Below are 21,995 nucleotides of genomic sequence, written 5' to 3'. Positions count from 1 at the left end.
TAAGTCATTGTCTACAAAACATTAATAATTCAGGCATGAGAACAGCATATATCTGTGATGAATGTCTCAATCTACAGGTTGGGAGGGTATCATCATCATTATTATTATTATTATTATTATTATTATTATTATTATTATTATTATTATTATTATTATTATTATTATTATAATTATTGTTATATAGTATATATTAGTAATAGTAGTAGTAGTAGTAGTAGTAGTAGTAACTCTAGGTATCTTATCTACTACATCCTCCTGTTTGTTACACTTCAGAGGTGCAAAGGAACTAAGTCTGCGAGGAGATAGCAAAGATGGTAGTATCAAGAGTCTAAGTGTCCTCACACCACCCACAAAAACCAAGACTAATTCCATGAGGCTAAAAGGCAGTTCGAAGAAGTGATCCACCAGCCAGATGTATTGATTGCCCGCTGACAAGTGCTGGAACATGGAGAGTGTTCAGTATGTTTTCAGTTTTCTTTTGGGGAGAGAGAGAGAGAGAGAGAGAGAGAGAGAGAGAGAGAGAGAGAGAGAGAGAGAGAGAGAGAGAGAGAGAGAGAGAGAGAGAGAGAGAGAGAGAGAATGAATAAGTAGGTAAATAAATACTCATCTGTCATTGGTTGATATATTTTTAGCAGCAAAAGAACAGTTTAATTTGACATAGTAAGTTACCATTCTATACTTTGAGTTCACAAAAAAATACAAGTACTCACACAGAAAATGTAATTCCCAATTATCTTTGAATTATTAATAGTGAATGACTGATAAAAATGGTCTTATCTTTGGTGTCACCTTGTTCAAGATTTGTCAAGATTTGTTGTGAGGGAAAACCGTTGATACATTTTCAATAATAACAGTTTCCTTTCAGTATCTGTAAAACATACTGCATATCTTTTATAAATGGCCTGTAATATGCCTTTAACTTTAACTGTTACTCATTTCCCGGCTACTTAGAAATTAATGAGCACTGACTAACTATCCGAGGCATTATTTTTAAAAAATTTCACTAAGGTAATTTAATGTATTAAGATTTTTTCTTTGAATTCACAACTTTTGCTGTTGGCGGTGTCTTTCAGAATGATATTTTAAGACTTTCACCACAACATTTTATTAAGGTTGAGGAGAAGCCATGGCAGTTTGAGGGTAAGCAATGGAGCACAGGTTATGTTCTGTGATAGAAGGGTTGGTGTATAGCATAAGGAAGGGGCCAAAGAACAAGGAAGCTAGCGAGGCAGCAACACACACAGTATGTGTTATCCACTGCTTATGTATAAATCAATTGTCGCTGCTGATGTAACCTTTCATTATATGTGTATGTTAGTAAAATCAGAATAACGGAGCTGGAGTATTTTCTGCAGAATTAATGGAAGTGAATGTATGTATCACTATACCAGATTCATAGCATCAGATGAATGGTTAAGGCAAACTCTTAGCAACAAAATACTGGCAGGTGTGATGTGTCCTTGAATCTCCTCATTAAAGTAGCTATGTGAACTCCAGGCCAATATTAGTTCTCATGCATAGTATATACCAGTAAAATATGTCATGTTACCACTTTAATAGAAGCTAAGAATTGTGTGTAGCTGAACTGGTAACAAAAACCAGTATTGATAAATACTACTAGTATGTTTAACTTGAATTATGACTCATGGTTTTCTTTACTGTACAACCTCCTATATTAAATGTAAAAGGTATAATAACTTTACAACTTGGTCTCCAGGTTACTGTGACTTCAAAAATTTACAGCATCTAGAGACTTGCATCTGTCCATTAATTATACTTTTAAGAACTGCTAGATTGTATTCCTTTAGTGGGACCTGCAGGTAACTAGATCATAGAGAGTTCAGGTTGGGTTAGGTTAGATTAAGTTACCTCACCTATCCTAACTTAACCTAACTTAAGTAGATCATAGATAGTTCAGATGATTAATCTATGAATCATAGAATTGTGTATATTACATGCAGAATTATACATACCTATTTATTTTCTTCTTTTGTAAATAATTTTGCAGATGGATATTATTTATGATGTCAAAGTACCATGTGAGTAAGGTTCAGTGTTCTCCATTATTTTATCAGCACAAAGATGCTATTGTTCTCAAGACAATATTAACCTCCGGGACTGCATTCTGAAGCGTTTTGGGATCTTATCTTGACTACTTTTAACAGGCTGTAGTGGAAGATAATGGGGCTTTCAAGGATGTTTTCATGATTTTTAGTGATAGTTTAATTAGCATTCTTCATCATCAATGGGGAAAACATCCATGAGAACCCAGCTAATCATCTCTATGCCCTTTGAAAATAGTCCTGATGAAAGAACAAAGTGTTTCTCAATATGGGCCCTGGCTTCCTGGTTACTGCAATGTGTGTGTGGCTTGAAGATTGGATTACTTTAACAGCAGTAGACTCTTGAAGAGTTTTCCTGCATGTAATGAGTGATTGTCATGTGGTGATAAATTGCTTCATCCTTGAATTGTAGCAAACAGCTTTTCATGCATATCTCTGCATACTGTAAATATATTTGAAATAGTAAGACAAAGTTATCATGTCAAAGTGATAAATATCCATTTGCCCAAAGTAGTGATGTCACTTCTTACAGAAAAATGTTTGTGGCAACTATCTTCATCCATCCTGTCCCCAGTTCTTGATTATTGTGGAATTCTTTAATGTTAAGCAGTTCATAAATACATACATTTATTTATGTTTGATCTATAGACATGAAGTTTGTAAGACTTTTGACATCACTTCTTGGGACAAGTGTACATGAACACAGTGAGGCAATCTGGGAACTCACCCCAATGTCGGACTTCATGCATCTGAAGACAATCTGACACCTGTAACTCCAACTTACCTGTAATTGACCACACATGGGAGCAGAGCTCTTGAAAAGCCTTTGATGTTGTCAGTGCTTTAATGGTGTACCTACATTTTTTTCTCTTGAATATAAAGGTTGTGGATTGTGAGTGAGTGCAGTTGTATTTTTATCTTCTGTTATGTATGTAAATTACCTAAATATTTACTTAGCTCACATAGATGCAGAAGACAATGCAGTAACTCCACTTACAATTTGTTGTTTATCCTTGTATATTAATAGTTGGCCATACCATATAGTTCTGACTATAGGCAGCCATACTGGTAGTTTCTGACTCACAGAGGTCCGACTTAGGGGGATCCCATGACAGTAACAAAGTAACAAGTGGTGTGGCGGTGCTGTTATTGGCAGTGAGACATGCGTGAAGGTGTGGAGTGAGTGAGTGTGAGACAAGTAACAGGAATCAGAGCAGAAGGGAATGAATGCAGTGTCACAAGAGTCCGTGTAACCTTTTCAGAAAATTTTTGCATGTTCAGCGGAAAGTGCGGCTGTTTCAGTCTTTATTTTCTGTTCGTCACTATCATTAATTGTTACTAAGAAGTGTGTCTTTGTACTCTTGTTTCTTTTGACAGATGTTATATGTTTGAGCCCAGTCTTCCACAGAGAGTACAAGTAGTAGGTGATGTTGCAGTGATTATTTATTCACTTTTATTATTATTATCATTATCATTATATCTTTTAATTATGTACATTAATTACCAAAGCCTTTTATTGCCAATCTTGTGTGGGTGCATGGGAGGGGATGCAAATGGTCCTGATTAGCCAACCATTCTGTCTTCTGCTAAAGTGGGCGTGTCTTGTCCAATTGGAGGCACAGGTTCTCACTCTAGTGTTGCTTTATAGTGAGGCAGTCTCTCAAGGCCTTACTGTTCACTTAACTATCTATGTACTTGCTGGTGATATGCAATTGTAATATGTATCAATATTAGTAATTCATAATCATTTATCAGTGTGCTCTTTGAATGCTGTATTTTGTAATGGCTAATTATTATTATTATTATTATTATTATTATTATTATTATTATTATTATTATTATTATTATTATTATTATTATTATTATTATTATTATAGTAACTGTTACCTCCATGATATTATTCTGCTAGAAGTGTGAGTTACATCTTGCAGCAGAGTAAAATGGTGACACTTGGAAGAAAGTCTTGTTAATTAATGTTGGTTGCGCTGTTGGGGAAGAGCGAACGTACTCCATTGCATTGTGAAGTAGCATTATAATTATTGAGTTCTGAAGGTAGCTTTGCTTGGTCTCTGACTTTACTCCTGTGAGAAGCAGCTTCAATGATTTTTTTTTTTATTTGTTGTAAGATAACAGTTATTTTGAGTAATGATTGGTTTGGAATTGACCCCAGCAGTCCAGGGTCAGCTGAAATTCCATTCCTGCTCAGTCCTGATGCTTTCATGTGTACCTTTCTTCAACTCTTTGGTTGCAGACAAGATTGCTGTACATATTTGTTCACGTAAAAGTTCGCCCCAAAATAATAGTTTCGTTGACCTTTATACCATCCAGGAATACAAGTGATTGATGATAAAGATTCTCTCTCTCTCTCTCTCTCTCTCTCTCTCTACAAAATAGTTGTCACCGGTAAACCATCATTTCATGTAGTAACTACGGTAGCCACAGTGGGGAACACCAATAGGATCCTTTGATCTGATTAACTGGCCTTATAAGATGCGGGAAAAGAAGTGTATAGTATGGTGTGTCAGGAATCAGGGTAAACCAGTTGCAGTGTCAGGCATTCCTTAATACTTTAGTGTCTCATCTCTGCTGCTTTAAATGTAGTAACGGTATTTTCAAGAGTCCAGTGCATTTGTAAAAAAAAAAAAAAAAAAAAAAAATCAAAGAATCGAAATTACAATTAATTGGACGACTAGAAGTGAATAAAGTAAGTGCTTTTGTCACAGATTCCAAAACATTTAATAATAATAAAAAAAAAAAAACTAGAACTGAAATTAAGATGAAAATGAACATTTAAAGATTAGAAAAAAAAAAAACTCCTGCCAGCTATATTCATTCGCGTTTACATTCGAAGCTACGAACGCAAGCTCAGCTGATCGCTATAATCTGATTCCAACATGGAGGGAGACGGAGGTTGACGTGAATGACCGGTAAGGTAATTTGTTTCTTTTTGCTGGACACAGCCAAGTATTGTTAAGGCTTCCACACATTGGCTACATGAAAATATTTGTAATGATTGTGCATGAACTAGAACATCAGTATGTTGGGAATTACAGAAAAAGCTATGGCCTATTAATTTAGAGAAGTTATTGAGGTTTTGCAGGATGTTTTCAAGGTTCTAATGGAAGTGATTGGGGATTTTTTTTTTTTTTTTTTTTTTAGTATATATGCTTGTGCAAATCATGATCTATAAAGTGAAGGAATTTGCAGTGAAATTAACAAACTGAATTACTCTAAACCTAAGCTAACAAAACCTAACCCTCAGATGAAGACGCTGATGTTATTTTAATGTCGAAGACTGAGTATAATTTTATTAGAGGGACAACGCACATCAGTCAGTGTGGGGCCCGTAATGAGAAACGCTTTGCTCACTCACCATGACTTTTCTAAGACCAGAGATCATTAGTCGGGTTCTCAAGAGTGTTTTTCCTGTTAATAGTGTAAAAGTTTTAAGTCCGCCACTAGAACTGCTAAAAAAAAAGAAAAAAAAAAACTTAAAAACCAGTGCCATTTCAACTAAAGGCAGTGGAGGTGCGCGCAGAAGTGTTTCAGAATATGGTTGAGGCTGGAGAGGCGAGACTGAGGGAGTGTGGCCATGTGCCGATTAGATGAGGAGCATAATCCAAATTACAATTAAACTAAAGGATATTTAAAGAGATTTTACCACAACTTATTTTGTATTTAACATAATTCTTTTACAATAAGATAATTCTGAAATACAAAGATAAAATTTGAGATCAGGCTACTAAGGTAAAATTGTTTCTATGTGTGTGGCTTTTGTTGTACTGGTTGCGACGCCGATCTGAAGAAACCTGAGCCTTTACTTAAAAATACTAATTCTTTCATAAGGACCATTTTCAGAGGCCACACTCATTATTAGGCGAGTCATAAGGACCACCATCCAGAGGCCACACAGATTACTAGGCGAGCTCTCACGGTTATTTATTTATTTTATTTTTTTTCCCATCTGTGAGGCAGACTCCTTGTTAAACTGCCATTAATCTTGATATATATATATATATATATATATATATATATATATATATATATATATATATATATATATATATATATATATATATATATATATATATATATATATATATATATATATATATATATATATATATATATATATGAACAAATAAATAAATAAAATAAATAAATGAATACATAATTAATAAAAAATAATATTAATCTTTGAAAACTTCCACTAGTCAACTGAAGTTAGTCCTGATAAGACGCTGAAATCTTTGAAAATGTGATTGCTCTGGCATCAAGCTATCCAAGTTAAAGACATCGCTTGCATTTCAGAAATGTATAGGCTGTTCCATAAGTTGGGGACATTTCAGGATATTAAACAATTGAATTACTTGTGACCTTGCAACCCGTGAACTATGTATATTCTCAAATGTTCCAGCGTCTTATTTTGACACCTTTCAACAGGCTCTTGTGGAAGCTGCACGAATTTTTAAGTTCTTTCTTGATTCCAAGGGTTTTGTTTCTATGTACCGATGTGCCTTGTCTTTGACGTCGGCGACCATGGAACGCCATCTCTTCCGATATTCTGCCTCAAAAAAAGAAAAGAAAGAAAAAAAAGTGCTCTCCTGCTATCCCCAGTTTCTCGTACCAAGCTGTCGAAGTATTTCATTGGTTTCCCTCTATCTGTTTTCCCTTGTACCATTCCTTGTAAGCAGATTTTCTCCGCATCCTCCAGTGCTGGATGGTCCTTCTGATCTTTCTTTTGGGACCGACACTCTTTAGACTTTTATTATTATTATTTTTTTCTGCTCTTTTCGTTGTCCTAGGCCAGTGCACCTCTTACATAAAACAAATCATAATTAGGGAAAAACACCCATGAAAAACAAATGAACAATGTCCTTAGGCTTCTGAAAATAATCTTTATGAGAGAACCAAGTATTTCAAAAAGTGGTCCCGGTTGTGTTTTTGTTTTGTGTTCTTGTCGACTGTCACTCCAACTACGGATCCTACCGCACACATCTCCATAACACATAGTGAAATATTTACGTTCATATCACAAGAGCATTTCAAAGCCTTATAATACTGTTACTGGTTTTAAGATCACGTGCTGAACATACTTAACAATAATACTGGTACTTGTGCAATGCCTTTTCGTTTGTGTAGAAAAGGTTTAAGTGCTGCACTACTACTACTACTACTACTACTACTACTACTACTACTACTACTACTACTACTACTACTACTACTACTACTGCTACTACTACTACTACTACTAATGCTGCTGCTGCTGCTGCTGCTGCTGCTGCTGCTGGTGCTGCTGCTACTGCTGCTGCTGTTTCTTCTGTTTGTGCTACTACTGCTGTTTATATATATATATATATATATATATATATATATATATATATATATATATATATATATATATATATATATATATATTTATTTATTTATTTATTTATTTGTGTTTTTAGAGGATTGAGCCAAGCTCATAATGCCTTTATTTATTTTTTTTTTGAATACCAAACGTGTGTTTGTGTGTGTGTGTGTGTATGTGTTAATCCATGAAGAAAAATAAATTTACAAATGGACAAAATACAATTCGCATATACCTTCAGTCTGGTCTGAGCACAGCAAGACTAATTACATGGATACCACACCAAGGTACTGATACACAGCCTTATTAAGAGAACCACGCAAGGGGCACCATAATCAAAACACATATGAGAAGACTCCTCGCGGTACCCATGTTGCTGATTTGTGGAGCAGCATTAATAAAGTCATATACATCTGGGCTATTTTTGGTCTTGCAGTGTGCGTCTTCAACATACCATTTGTGAATGTCGTAGGTCTTGGTGGTATTGTCGGTGTGCAGGCGCTCACACAGGGAACAGTACTCTTGCGAACTCAGCGCCCAGAAATTGAACAGCTTGTGAAACCTCTTCCATCTGCGGTACACAATACAAGTTGGTGTCCGTGAATGCAAGTGAGTGTTAAAACAGCATAACATCTTTGGGGGTATTCTCTAAAGTTTCTTCGTCTTATTATCGGCAGCTTCTCACAAGATGCAGTGGACGCTATTAGGATTTTCTTTCGTTGCTACATTTATGACCTAACCAAACCACACGGTATAAAGTAAATTTTGAATTGGAATTGGAAGAAAACTATATATATATATATATATATATATATATATATATATATATATATATATATATATATATATATATATATATGTATGTATGTATGTATGTATGTATATATATATATATATATATATATATATATATATATATATATATATATATATATATATATATATATATATATATATAATGTAGCCTACATCTGAAAAAAGAAAAAAAAAAAAAAAGAAAACGGGTTTCACCTGAAGTACTCATTGTAAGCAGTGTCGTTGTGGTGAAGGTAGAGCAGGTACGTGGCCAGTGCACTCACTGATGGAAAGCTGAGTGCGTCTATGTAGGAGTGAGGTGGCGCCATAGCAGAGTAGTTCCCCAGACCAAACACCACGGGCACCACGTCCAGCCTGCGGTGACACGGCGAGAATTACACACTCTTGATGGAGAGGAAGGAAAAGGCAACCTTCAAATATCGGATGCATTCCCAAAAGAAGATTGTACATTGTTTATCTCTTTCTCCAACGAAGTTGCCACCCTCAAACCCTTAAGTTCCACCAACATGAATTTCACCAGATAAATTTTATCCCCGTAAAAGTCACCCTTAAAAAGTTATAACCACATAACATTGTAAAAAAAATCAAGTTTTGTGCGCAACCTTCATTAACATAAAAGTCTGTGACATTCCCGCTGCACGATTATGTACTTTTGTGGTGAGAAGTCAAATAACCTTCATTATTCACTTCATTTGTTTTTGTATTTTGCCTCATTCGTAAGTCCTGATCTGTCTATCCACACAAAACCTGAGATATGGTGATTTTTAGCACATCACAGGACATGGTGTAGAACGCTAAATACAGTGGAAGGAGAGTGTGGCTTGTTGCACGACGGTGGCTGCTCTTAATCCACAAGGTTAAAGCAAAGTTACTGATACCTTAGGATGTTGAAAAACTTCTCGGTGATGTAGTCTCGGCACAATGAGTTCTCAAAAGAGAGATAAAATTTATAGGAGGCATTAAGCATTCCATAACATTCTTTTGTGTGTTTTCTAGGGCACTCAAACGGTCCGCAGGCTCCAAACACGTCTACGGGAATCCACTGCTGCAGCGTCCTGGTGAGTCTGCGGAAAGAAAACGTCAAGTCAGGAAAACCAAAGAAAACTCGTTTGCTGTTGAAACATTTCTGTATGAAACAAACAACTTTTGCATATTTAATTAAGCTTCCACAAATCAGAGGTTCCCATTCTAGACGCATCAAATCGACAGATTAATCTCTTTTTCTATTCCACTGTGCCCCAAAGCTGAGCAAGGCATTGGTATGCAGCTCTGGAGATCTCAAAGAATGGGTCGCCTGATGACCAAAGAGGTTTGCTATTAAATTAAATGATCTCAGGTGGAGATAGTTCCTCGAGAGGAGACGAGAGAAAACGTAGTGTTCCAATAAGGGGGATCCTGAAACATCAGTTGACTGAAATGGAGGGGGATGCTGTGTGGAGGCAGGACAGTCAAGCTTGATCAAAATCCACACGGATCTTTTACGCATCGGGCTCGTGTTTTACCTAGAGCAGGGGTTCCCAACCTTTTTGTTCCTCTGTGTCCCTTGGACATTTTTATAAGCTCCCGTGTACCCATAGATTAATTAATAATAAAAAAAAAAAAAAATGGAATTGTAATATTCTGATATTATTTTATTATGAAATTTGTATATGTAGACTGCATAGGAATCTTAAAGGTGACAACATCAATAAACTAAACTCAAGTAATTTACAATATATCTTAATCCATCACATACATATCTTTCTTAAAATTATCCATAATGATCATTACGTCCCGTACCCGATCCTTTCAGGCACAGTACAGATTGTGGCCACTGTTAGTTTCATAATAGTGAAAACCGGATGGTATTCACCCTACTCTTGATATAATTAAGATAAAAGTTTTGCTTGCTAAAATGAGGAAATTTTATATATATATATATATATATATATATATATATATATATATATATATATATATATATATATATATATATATATATATATATATATATATATATATATATATAAAACACGAGATTGTGCAATCTGACTGGGGATTACAACACCATGTATTGCGCAGTAGTGATTATTCTTTGAGACCGAATGTACTCCCTCAAAAGTGCGAATGTACCACTGTGGATACATGTACACTAGGTCGGGAACACCTGACCTAGAGCGTCCCCACATTTGTTCAATATCCGGCGACACTCCTCTTGTGGCCAGTTCCCGCCTCCTATTCTAGTGGTTTTGCTACGATCCACTTACGTGATCCTGCCAGAGTCCGTTGTGCAGTGGGAGACAAACCAGGCTGCGAGCTTAGTTTTCCCAGCAGCGTAATTGTGGTCTGTAGGAGGCAGCGGATCCCGGCGGCGAAACACTTGGTTGTATCTGTCAAGTACAAACAATCATTATTATGTAACCACACAGCTAAGGTAAAAACAAAATGCAGGTTGCAAACTCCTAGTCATTAGTCAAGCAACATACCGCACTCACCACTGTGCTACGTGTCTTCGTCTCCATCTCAGGTCCTCTACTAAAGGTCAGATTTTGTGAGGAGATCGTTAGAGGGATTAGAGGGCTTTAGGTTGTGCACTATAACTGACGTAATAGTAATTCCATAATTGCAGCAACTTTAGATATCTGTTTTGATTAATATTTTTACCCCTTTCTCACGTGCGTGCTGCCATCCCCCTTCTCTTCTCCCTCTCTCTGAAAAAGTGAAGGTTCACTGTATTGTTTTCTCTTTCAACTCCAAGTACGTACGTACTATTCTACTCACCGTAAAAGGAAATCTGAGTCCAGTCTGTAGGTGAAGGTCCAGTTGAAGACATTGTTGTATTCCTGAAGATCTCCAAAAAGGTACGCGGGTGACTCCATCAGCCACAACACGTAGCGGGTGTGAGGAGATCTGCCAAAAGTACATTAATTTACGTTCATTTACACATACACGTAGTACATTGCTATTTATTCGGGACCAATATTGAAAAGTTATTCTTTTATGAAAAAGGGCCACTGGTCTAGGGGAACGAATATTTACAAGTTCCTAGGTATAGAGTAGTCATAAAAGGATCATCAGATACTGAGAAGTGGTGTTTCACAGATTGAAAATTAGATATAAGGATGCAAATATTGCAGAAATTAATGTAGAAAAGTTGAGGGGTGAGGGTGTCAAGACACTTTGGGTTGAAGGAGTTCAATCTGGGGACATATCTGGTTTCCTCTCCAGACGGGGACTCCAGTGCTGATGGTTGACCCGCCATTTTGAACTTATGAATTGTAAGTACGTGTGTTAGATGTATGTTGAGTTGTGTGAAGGAAGAGAGTTGTCTTTAGAGGGCAGACTGTGACTGTTCTCTTGTGTTGTGAGACAAAGGGAAACGTTCAGGGAGGTCACAGCCGGATCGAAAGCAAGTTCACAGCACCCACCAAGGCCTGTGCTTGTAAGACCTCACTGGAAGTAATTATCGTTTCGGCAGGTGTCTACTGCCTCCCCAATTTCATCTTTTCCTCCCACATGAAATTTATCATATGCATCTCGACAAGATCATAAGAACTTGTCATATCCACCTTACTCTGTAATGCCATTTGCTGATTGAACTTATGAATTCATATGTGTAGGAGATACACATCTAGCCTTCTGTATACAGTACTGCACAAGATGGCCACTACCTGTATTCTGGTAAAGATCTGTCGCTGGACCTGAAGTGCCAAATCACCGCATCAATCTCCTCGATGGGGTAGCGCGTCCTGTCCCCCGTAGTAGTGCATGTGTTGACGCGGCACCCCGCCACCAGGAAAGGCTCGCGGCCGAAGCCAAACCCAAAGTGCTTGTTGTAATAATCCTGGGAAACAAAGAAGAAGATGCGAGCTATTAGTGGTTCCTTATGACAGCGACGACGACGACGATGATGATAATGATAGTGATAATAATAACAATGATAACAATAACAACAACAACTACTACAACAACAATAACAATAATAATAAAACCAACATTATTAATATTTTTTACTATATGTACTATTCGTACTACTATTACAAGTGTTTCGCATCAAATATTAGTCAGAATCGTCACTATCATCATCATTATCATCATCATCATCATCATCATCATCATAGTTAGGATATGGAGAAACTGGTTAATGTGGATGAAAGTCGTGAGAGGTTACAGTCTAGCAAGCTCAGTTTGAAAGACAGTCGGTGCTGCTTTCCTTAGCCATTCACTTCTCATCGATTAGAGTACCTATCTCACTGATGCAAAAATTTTCATCATTAGTCTTATCGTGTCTTTTTTTTTTTCTTTAATTACCAGTGTACTGAATATTTGCTCACATCATTCCAGAACAGTATTTTCTTCAAGTGGACGTCATCGTCGTTGGGCTCACGCTTAGGCTCTTTGAACACTCTAGATGGAGGATTCGTAATGTTCTCTAGGGAGAGACTTGGATAAGGCAAGTTAGAGTCACCAGGCAATAATTCTGTGCTGGTTTTGTGAAAGACGAAAGGGGAAGGAGTGGGTGACAATGAGGAGAGTTTAGGGGTTTGGGTTACGAGTGGAGAAGAGTTGGTGGGGGAAGGTCCGTGAGAGCTGGATGGGACTTGGAGGTGCTGTACAGTGGATGGTGGCGGTGGCAGCCTGGTCGTGGCCGGTATCTGTGTCGCGAGGAGCTGTTGTGCAATTTTTGGAAGCCTGTGAAAGAAGACTAAAAAAAATTACAACATGCATTATTTTTCTTTGCTTTATAATGAACTGACAAAAAGATAGTTAGTCATGCTCAAAGACAGGTTTCTAACAACTTGTGACTGGTAGAATCATGTTATACGTACGTATCTATTATTTTTTTTTGTTAACTGCATTTGATTAACAGACTTTAGTGGAAGTTACTGTAATTAGTCAAGAGTCTTTTATGATGCTATTTATAGTTTAACAATGGGGAAAACACCCATGGTAACCTAATTAATCATCATTGTGGCCTTTAACAATAGTTTTCATGAAACAACCAAAAAATTAAAAATATAGACCAGAATACTAGGCAGAAGAGAGAGAGAGAGAGAGAGAGAGAGAGAGAGAGAGAGATTGCATTCCATATTTATTTCTCGAGCAGTCTTACAATAGTTATATGGGAAGGAGAAAGAAGATGCATAATGTTACTTGTGTAAAAAGAACTCGGTGCACACATGTGCCAGTGTGATATTGACAGTCAAGTGTGTGTTAACGGAAGAGGAATCAGGCAGAATTGCAAATACTCACGGAGGGGGGAGGGGCAGCTGGGTGTAGTTGTAACTAATGCCCATGAGAAAATAAACCACACCGCTCACCACTGTCACGACCACCACCAGTGTCGCCAACCTCTGTGGGACAACCAGCGATTTGAAGTCATTTCTCATCCTCGAGGCACAGTCGTTCAAACACCCTTTAAGTAGACACTTTACCAGCAATGATATCCAGAGCTGGTGAGTGGAAGTGCTGTAGTGGAAGATATTCAAGAAATGGTCACTTCTCCAGGTGTCGACGCGCCACTTTTAATTGGTGCCCTAAAGACGCGGCCACACATGCCCTTGAACTTTGCCCGAAACACTGCTCGTTGCATGATGAAAACACGCCTGCCAGCAGTACGTCGCGGACAGTATTGTGACAGTGTTTCGAGCAGTGCTTTGTACAGTCATCGCCATTCTAAAAACAGGGCTGTGGCAGCTCGTAGCCCCGCCCACAACAGTATCAATGTGAATGCGGCTGAGTTTTCAACTTTATTTGAGATTCTGAGCAAAATCAGGGATGTTACCAACAAATGTTCCAAGGCAAGTGTGACCGCACCTGGGAATCGTCTAATTGGAAATCGAAAAGAAAAGAAACAATAATAATAATAAATGAATAAATAAAAAATAAAGTAAATAAATAATAAAATAAATAAAATAGATAAATAAGTAAATAAATAGATAAACATTACTCACAATGGAGAAAAATATCGTATACTGTACGTATATATATTTTTTTCTAAAACTGCCACTTGTCAGCCACCTCAATATCAAGTAAGAACGCTGTATTTCTAGTTTTACAATGTAAAAATGATGAATATAAGACTCAACGCCCCATCTCCCCTCATGCCATGTGAGCGGTCTTGTACGTCATGCCACATCTCTTTTCTGTTCACTTATTAAGTTAACAGTTTCATAATTTGGCACACATAGATCCACAATCTCCGCCTTTCTCCGACGAGGATGCAAATGCGGAGGTGGAATTTATGTTATGTGAATATGCGGTTGCGTATATTGATGCTGATCTTTGGTTATATTAAAACGCGGATGCGAATAGTTATGCGGATAGTATTTTCAGTGCGGATACTCCGCGGATGCGGATGCGAATATCCGATACATCACTAGTGTTGTGATAACCCTACATTACATGAAAATGAATAAAAAAAGAAGAATGACGAAATAAAATGAAGAAAATCAAGGAAGACGAAAGAGAGAGAAAACAGACAACTCAGTATCAGTGCAGCTTTTTTTTTTTTTTTTTTATTACATGACGCGAAGGGGAAAGCAAGCACAGCACCCAGCAGGACACTGCGAACGAAGGGGAAAGCATTCCCACATCAACTCCACCTTTCGCTCTGCCCTTATACCCCAAATTCCGCCCTGATAACCTCACTGGGTTAAGTTATATATACATACCGCTATGCTTGTGGGCAGATCATGTGAGTGAATTGTATTACTGTATGTGTGTGAAAGAATGCACTGGAATTTCGACCTTAATATAGAGATAACGTTTTCAGGGAAAAACGTACTATAGAATGTATATATCAGGGAGAGGTCAGTAGCAGAGATAGGGCGGAGAGGAGAGTAGCAGAGAGAGAGAGAGAGAGAGAGAGAGAGAGAGAGAGAGAGAGAGAGAGAGAGAGAGAGAGAGAGATCAGAGATAAGAGGTATGTATGTTTCATGTATGTTTTTTTTTTTTTATTGAATGTTAATTGCGTAAATCGCCGTAGCGCAGACATCATACATGTTTTCCTGTGCGAAGAACGAAGAATGTATTGATGATTGAAATTAGGCTGTGTGTATTTTGTGTACGAAGATTAAAGTAATTCTTGAATGTAGATTGAAGACTGATATCTTGTAATTATTATCACTAAGAAGGAAAAGTAAGATTGTGTAACGGTTGTTATTTTGCTGGCGAAGTATCGGATGTTTTTTATGTATTAATATGATTCATTAAATAGATAAAAAAAAAAAATATTTGAGTATTTATATCCGGTCGCTAGAGGAATTATGCAAGGAATTGTCGGTCGCGACAGTGTCTATGCCAGTGGGAAACCCAAGAAACGTGAGTAAACTACGTACTGTATCCTACAAAGATGATACAACGTCGTATATATAAAAAAAAAAAAAATAAATAAATAAAATAAATAAATAAAAAAATAATGGTTACCAGGTGTTTTGAAGGCGAAGCTTTGCGTTACCTTTCATCATCTTACGCCAGAGTTCCCTCATTTTTTTTAAATAGTACTTCGAAAATTTCTTGTAGTTTATCAGAATTTCCAAGCCATTGAACTAGACACAGGCATACCGTACAAAAGGTCTCATCCACAGAGTCAGATGGTCGCGACTGAGTGAAGCAAATCAGACCACACACTTTAAACCAGGGGTTCCCAACCTTTTTGTTCCTCTGTACCCCTTGGACATTTTTATAGGTTTATATGTACCCATGAATACATAAATAATAAAAAAAGATGAAATTATAATATTTCTATACTATTTTATTATGAAATTTGCATAAGTAGATCGCACAGGAATCTTGAAGATGGCAGCATCAATAAGTGATTTACAAAATATCTTGATCCATCACATACATATCTTTCTTATAATTACCTATAATGGTCACTACGTCCAGTACCTGATCCTTTCAGGCACAGGACAGATTGCGTACACAGTTAGTTCCATAATAGTGAAAACCAAGTGGTATTCACCTTACTCCTGATATGATATAGATGAAAGATTTGTTTATTGAGGAAACTGAAAAAAAAAAAAAACATTGTTCAATCTGACTGCAGATTATAAGACCATGTATTGCACAATGGTGGTTATTCTGAGACCCAATGTATCCCCTGAAAAGTGCAAATGTACCACTGTGGGTATATGTACCACAGGTTGGGAACCCCTGCTCGAAACCCTCGCCACGGAACCCTCACCCGAAACATTCACAGCTTGTGGTCTGCCTTGCCCGCCAGGAGAGCCAAGCACTAGGACACCACCGCGGCCAATAGGTAATGTGATCACTGTGCAAGAGTTCAGTACCACCTTCATGAATATTGTATGTTGTGCTCATGAAAATTAGTCTATAATGAGAAGAAGAGCAGCACCCAAGATGTACATATATATTACCTTTGCTTTCATTGCGTCTAGGTCGTGATTTTGAGAGGCGCTGCTTCTAACACGGGTAAAATTCCTCCACCTCATTGCTGCAAAAAATAAAAAAAAGAGGACAATATAAAAATCTGAAAGATGTGATTAAGATTACATTAAGTAAAATACATCGTTTAGCTTTTGAGATGTGACGAGTCATGCACAAAGATCAATACGATGTAAGGAAGGTAGCCCACCAAGAAAGTAAACAGGAAAAGCCACCAAGTGTGTGGCAAGAGCAATACTATTCTTGTCATATGTGCGTGCGTTCGTAATACACCAAGGCGATGAAGATCACGTGTTAAATTAATGACCGTCAGCTATACTGCATGTCTTAGCGTTCATGATAGCTCCACGTCAGGATAAGTGTGACATGCCACGCACCACATCGTCTTACCCAGGGAGAACGGTAACTGCTCGTCGGTGAAAAATCCCCTTAACATCGAGAGTGGCGTGAACCCAGACACCTTCAAGAGACAACAGCTATAGCAGGACTAGCAGCCAAGCATGTGACCGAGAATATTGTTGCCATTGTGTGTGTGTGTATGTGTGTGTGTGTGTGTGTGTGTGTGTATGAGAGAGAGAGAGAGAGAGAGAGAGAGAGAGAGAGAGAGAGAGAGAGAGAGAGAGAGAGAGAGAGAGAGAGAGAGAGAGAGAGAGAGAGAGAGAAATCATATATCTATCCTTGCTATGGTGACATACTTACATAATTTCCGGAATAGGTAGATAAACACACACACACACACACACACACACACACACACACACACACACACACACACACACACACACACACACACACACACATAGTTCATAGTTTTATTGACCACAACATCTTGCACTTACAGTAATAATTACATAACAATATTAATTTATGAGTCCAACATAACTCAGTACTATAATAAATCTTGTTCATTACAGAAAAGAAAACAGGTCACCAATATGACAACTAATGTTACATAACCCTAATACCTAAATATGTCACAAATTGTGGGAATATAAGTTCAAGATTGAGCTTATAATAATGCATAGTCTTGTATTATCAAAGGAGCCACTGAATAGTTCCTGTAGTGTAGAATATGTATATGTGTCACGGATGTGTTGTGAGAGGGGATATTGCTCGATGACATGAACTTCTGTCTGTACTTGTCCGCAGGGACACAGCCGCTCCTCTAGAGGTAGGCGGCCACGCCCCCGTCTTTTCCACCTGCCTACCTCAACTGCTAACCAGTGTGCCGACAGACGAAATCTTGTGAAATTAATTCTTAGGTCTTCTCTGATTCTCTTTTTGCGGGTGTAGATATCATGAACCGATAGACTGGGATTTATTGCTTTGTATGTTACTCTCCTGGAGGAATCTGAGGCAGATATGTCACACTTTAATTTTTCCATGGCAATATGTATATCATTTCTGTCGTCGTTAATTAACTGAGAAATAAAAGATCTTGTATTAAGTCTATTATTAAGAGTGGTTTTAATAGCAAAGATCAAGGGGTCATCATTCAAATGCACTCTTTCTTGCCACATCTTTTTAAAAAACTTTCTTTGTCTGCTCAGCACAAGGTCTTTCAGTGGAGGGTAACCCAATTCCACATAACACATGTCATTACAGGTTGTTGTTCTAACACAAAGCAATTGTTTAATACATAAGTTGTAAAGTCTAGTTATAGGCCTCAAATCAGCATTCAGCCAGGATTCACAGCCGTACAGTATGGCTGACATTAGTGCAGCATCAAATATTCTCTTCTTTACAACAAATGGTATGTCATTATTTTTCTTTAAAAAGCAAATGAATTTATTGACATGAGCCATCTTAGTACTGGCATGAACCTTGACAGAAGAAGAGACACAACCATCACAAGTAAATGGGGAACCTAGGTATATATATTGGCTGCATGACTCTACTACTAATTCACCAACCTTCAATGGTTCTTCATCTCTCGTAGTTCCACAAATTACAAAAAACTTAGTCTTTGAAACATTAATTTTCATCCCGTAATTATCACAAAATTGCTTTAAAGTTTCTAGTTTTCTTAACATGCTTGCTCTAGAGGTGGCTAACAGGACTGTGTCGTCCATTAATACCAGTAGATGGAGCCAGGGGAGGAAACCTTCTGGTGCACAACTTTCTTTGACAAGTTTAATTAAGTCATTAACATATAATATAAAGAGGAGGCATGAAGTGGGGGACCCTTGGCGTACACCAATTGTGGCCGATATTACTACTGTGCCAAGAATGCTGTCGGTGACACGGTACATAGCAATCAGTGCAGCCAACATAACTCCGCCACAACCAAGTCTCTGTAAAATCTTAAACAAAATTCGTCTAGCTACAAGATCGTAAGCCTGGGAAAAATCGACAAATGTGACAAATAGGGTGTTTTTTTTTTTTTTTTTTTTTTGCAAAATCAGTTAACAGTCGCAAAGTTACAATATGTTCAGTGCATCCTCGTCCTTCCTGACCTCCTGCTTGTTCTCTATAAGGAATAAACCAGGCCCGAAGCCTTTCACACAGTATTAAATCGTAAACTTTGGTAATGCTATTTAACACACACACACACACACACACACACATACACAGTGGCTTTCCGTTGCTAACAAGAAGCATTATCAGACTCCTTTTTTGCACCTCCCTTCATTTTCCACACATCAGCTATGGATGTCACATCTTTGAAATTATTACTTCAAATCGTGTTCAGCTCACTGTCGAATACTAAACCGTGTGAAGGACGCAGATTCTGGTAACTGATGTCAATGGTGATTGTACAACGGGAAATGCTTATCCAAGGAAGACTGAACTGTCTTCCCTGTGCCCCCACTACAGCTTTTTCCTTGTGTATAACCCAAGGGCTTCTACATCATATCATATCAGAGTCAATGATGGACTAGCATTGCACGGGAGGCATTTAAGCTAGTACCCCAATCAAACTGCGTTCCTACTCGTACGTTACCTGCGAGACAAGGGCTGAGACGAAGAGACGTTCGCATTTCAAGTCGTGAGTCATGTTATAGACTTAAACGATTACAGTAAAAAAAAAAAGTCCGATAATGCAGCCTCATTCTTGCAAATTGTTTCCTATTTTTGGATTGGTGTTCAGACACTTACGTAACACAGTCATGTATCACGAATTTGTATTTTTTTAAGAAATAGTTTATCAAAAAAAATACTCTTTCCGGAATTCTGTTTTCTGCACGGCAGAACACATTCTTGACATGTACTACGAACACCCACACAGTCCTGCGGTACACTCGACACTGCCATGGGTTCGGGGAGCGGAGAGATCAGACGCTGCAGGAATGATAAAGACAAAATGTCAAAACACTACGTACCACATTTTGATGACATCCATTGTCTTCTGCAGCTACTAGTAGCGGAGATGGTAGCGCAGGTTCTTGCAGGGCACAATTCAGCACACTGCAAGCCTCACAAACAGACCTTGACGACTCGCGCTCAGTACATACATAACCTTGAGGTACCCACATTTAGCACTACTCATCGTACACAGGACACTGCTTATAGTCATTCGGAGAGCGGGGAGACACGCACGATGAGGCAAGGCCAATTTAATTTAATTCAATTGAGTTTAACAGAACTTGGAGGAGAGATAGGAGGTTTAATGTTGGGAGCTCGTAACCTCTGGCCGGACCGGGAACTCTCGCTACAGTGATCGATTGCTGGCGAAGGACTGAGTTCAAGCTCTTAAGCGCCAATGCCACACAGTACATATGTAGCCTTTGTACTATTCGATATGCATGCTGCTGTGGTGCTTATTCTTAAAACGAAAAGATAGGTTACGCATCAGTGTGTTGCTTGAATGGCCGGGTCGTGTAGCAGTGAACAGCTCGAAACACGAATAATATGTACGCTGTAAATGTAAAGATGCGTCGAACTCAATCACGAGCACTGACGTAAGGGTGGTAGCGTCATCCTTCCTGTGTACTCTATGAAGTTATACATAGGCTGCCTCCTTGGCACCACTCCCTTGTGCGCATGTGTGATAGCTTTAGCCATGCAGGTGAGAGGTGCACTAGTAACGGCTTGTCTGACTGAAACCATTGAACATTTAGGAAAGTAAGATGATAATAATAAAGATAAAAATATAATTTTGAGAAAACAATTGGAAAATTAAAGAAGAAATAAAACAATATGGAGTGATAAGGTTTACTCTTGAAGTGGCAGCACGCAGCAAAACTGATAACTTTTTCAGCCCCAGTCAGTTCCTTTTGCTTTCACTTTCACTTTCATCCTGCTACTTTTATCTTCCCTCATTTTGTTCATGTGTGTTTTTCTTATGCTTCCCTATACCTTTAAAATTGTTGACTATTAGTATTTCCAGGCTAACTATTGTTCAAAAGCCCACCCCCCCTTTTTTTTTATAAAGCCTGTTAATCAAATTGAACTACTTACATTGTGTAACACGATTTTTGTCTTTTGACAAACAAGTGTTATTTTCCAACTCTTTTCATTGAAAAACAATAGAAAATATCCAATATTTCTGTCAAACTTTGCTTTTGTGGCTTTTAGAATGATTTTTTGCCCCAAAATAGCTAAATTTCACCATTTTTTCAAATGCTGTCACAGAGAACTTCTTTGCTCTTGTCTTAATGGATTGACCACATATGTAGCAGAATGCATCTGGAGAATGATTGCAGCCTCTTGATGTCATTTCATCTCTTGTGATGAGTCTTCTCAGGCAACCAAAGCACAACTGATTGGTGGTCTGCAAGCCCCTACTTTTATATTGTCAAGCAGTACTCTAGAATATTCTTAGTCTTTCTAGAATGTGTTCCAGAATATTCTCAATCTTTCTAGAATATTCTTGAACTTACTTTAGAATATTCTGAATCATTCAAAAAAATCTTGTAGATTCTAGAAAATTCTTGATACTTCTACATATTTCTGCCGTATTCTAGAAAGTTCTCGAATATTTTGGAAATGTTTACATTGAATAGAATCTTCTAAAATGTTCTAGAAACTTCTAAAAGTGTCTGGTAGAACATTCTGGAAGATTTGAGATTTGTGAAATGTAAACAAATTCTTCTTAATATGAGAAATTTCTTGCTAGATCTGGTCAGTTCAAGAATGATCTTATTAGAATTAGAAATCTTTGGAACACTTTATATTCTTTCTTTCATTGTTCTAACTTATTTGCAACATTAAAAAAAAAAAGCAATTAGATAAGCAATTGAGATTTTGCAAAGGTCTTTACCTGACATGAAAACCAGTAGTAACACATACCATAATGAAATAAGGCAAAAATGTAAATTCATTGTTCTAACCACAAAAGCAAAGTTTTAGGATCAAAGTAACTTTTTTTTTATTTTGTTTAGATGGAAATAACTGGAAAATTATGGCTTGGGGCCAAGGACAAGACAAAAGTG

At 37.6% G+C, this 21,995-nt stretch overlaps 2 protein-coding genes across 13 annotated transcripts in view; one reads left to right on the top strand and one right to left on the bottom strand.

Moving 5' to 3' along the window:
• Positions 1-4,363, top strand: part of LOC135112645 (schwannomin-interacting protein 1-like) — a 48,841-nt gene extending 44,478 nt beyond the window's left edge. For all 3 annotated transcript variants that reach the window (XM_064027234.1, XM_064027235.1, XM_064027233.1), the window contains one exon: positions 274-4,363. In XM_064027234.1, coding sequence (XP_063883304.1) covers positions 274-400 — 127 coding nt within the window. In that variant the 3' untranslated portion in view covers positions 401-4,363. The remainder of the gene's footprint in view (positions 1-273) is intronic.
• A 3,175-nt stretch (positions 4,364-7,538) lies between these two features.
• The window catches only part of LOC135112646 (alpha-(1,3)-fucosyltransferase C-like), a 21,614-nt gene continuing 7,157 nt past the window's right edge, over positions 7,539-21,995 (bottom strand). For 2 of the 10 annotated variants that reach the window (XM_064027245.1, XM_064027242.1), the window contains 9 exons: positions 16,593-16,669; positions 13,465-13,565; positions 12,546-12,903; positions 11,883-12,055; positions 10,993-11,121; positions 10,479-10,601; positions 9,111-9,296; positions 8,428-8,586; positions 7,539-7,987 (listed from right to left, as the gene is read on the bottom strand). In XM_064027245.1, coding sequence (XP_063883315.1) covers positions 7,723-7,987; positions 8,428-8,586; positions 9,111-9,296; positions 10,479-10,601; positions 10,993-11,121; positions 11,883-12,055; positions 12,546-12,903; positions 13,465-13,565; positions 16,593-16,667 — 1,569 coding nt within the window. In that variant the 5' untranslated portion in view covers positions 16,668-16,669 and the 3' untranslated portion in view covers positions 7,539-7,722. The other 8 variants (XM_064027239.1, XM_064027238.1, XM_064027240.1 and 5 more) reach the window with 8 other exon arrangements.

This window comes from Scylla paramamosain, chromosome 24 (genome assembly GCF_035594125.1).
Source record: "Scylla paramamosain isolate STU-SP2022 chromosome 24, ASM3559412v1, whole genome shotgun sequence".
Lineage (NCBI taxonomy): Eukaryota > Metazoa > Arthropoda > Malacostraca > Decapoda > Portunidae > Scylla > Scylla paramamosain.
The sequence above is the reverse complement of the archived record's forward strand: the minus strand, read 5'-3'. Positions and strand labels throughout refer to the sequence as shown.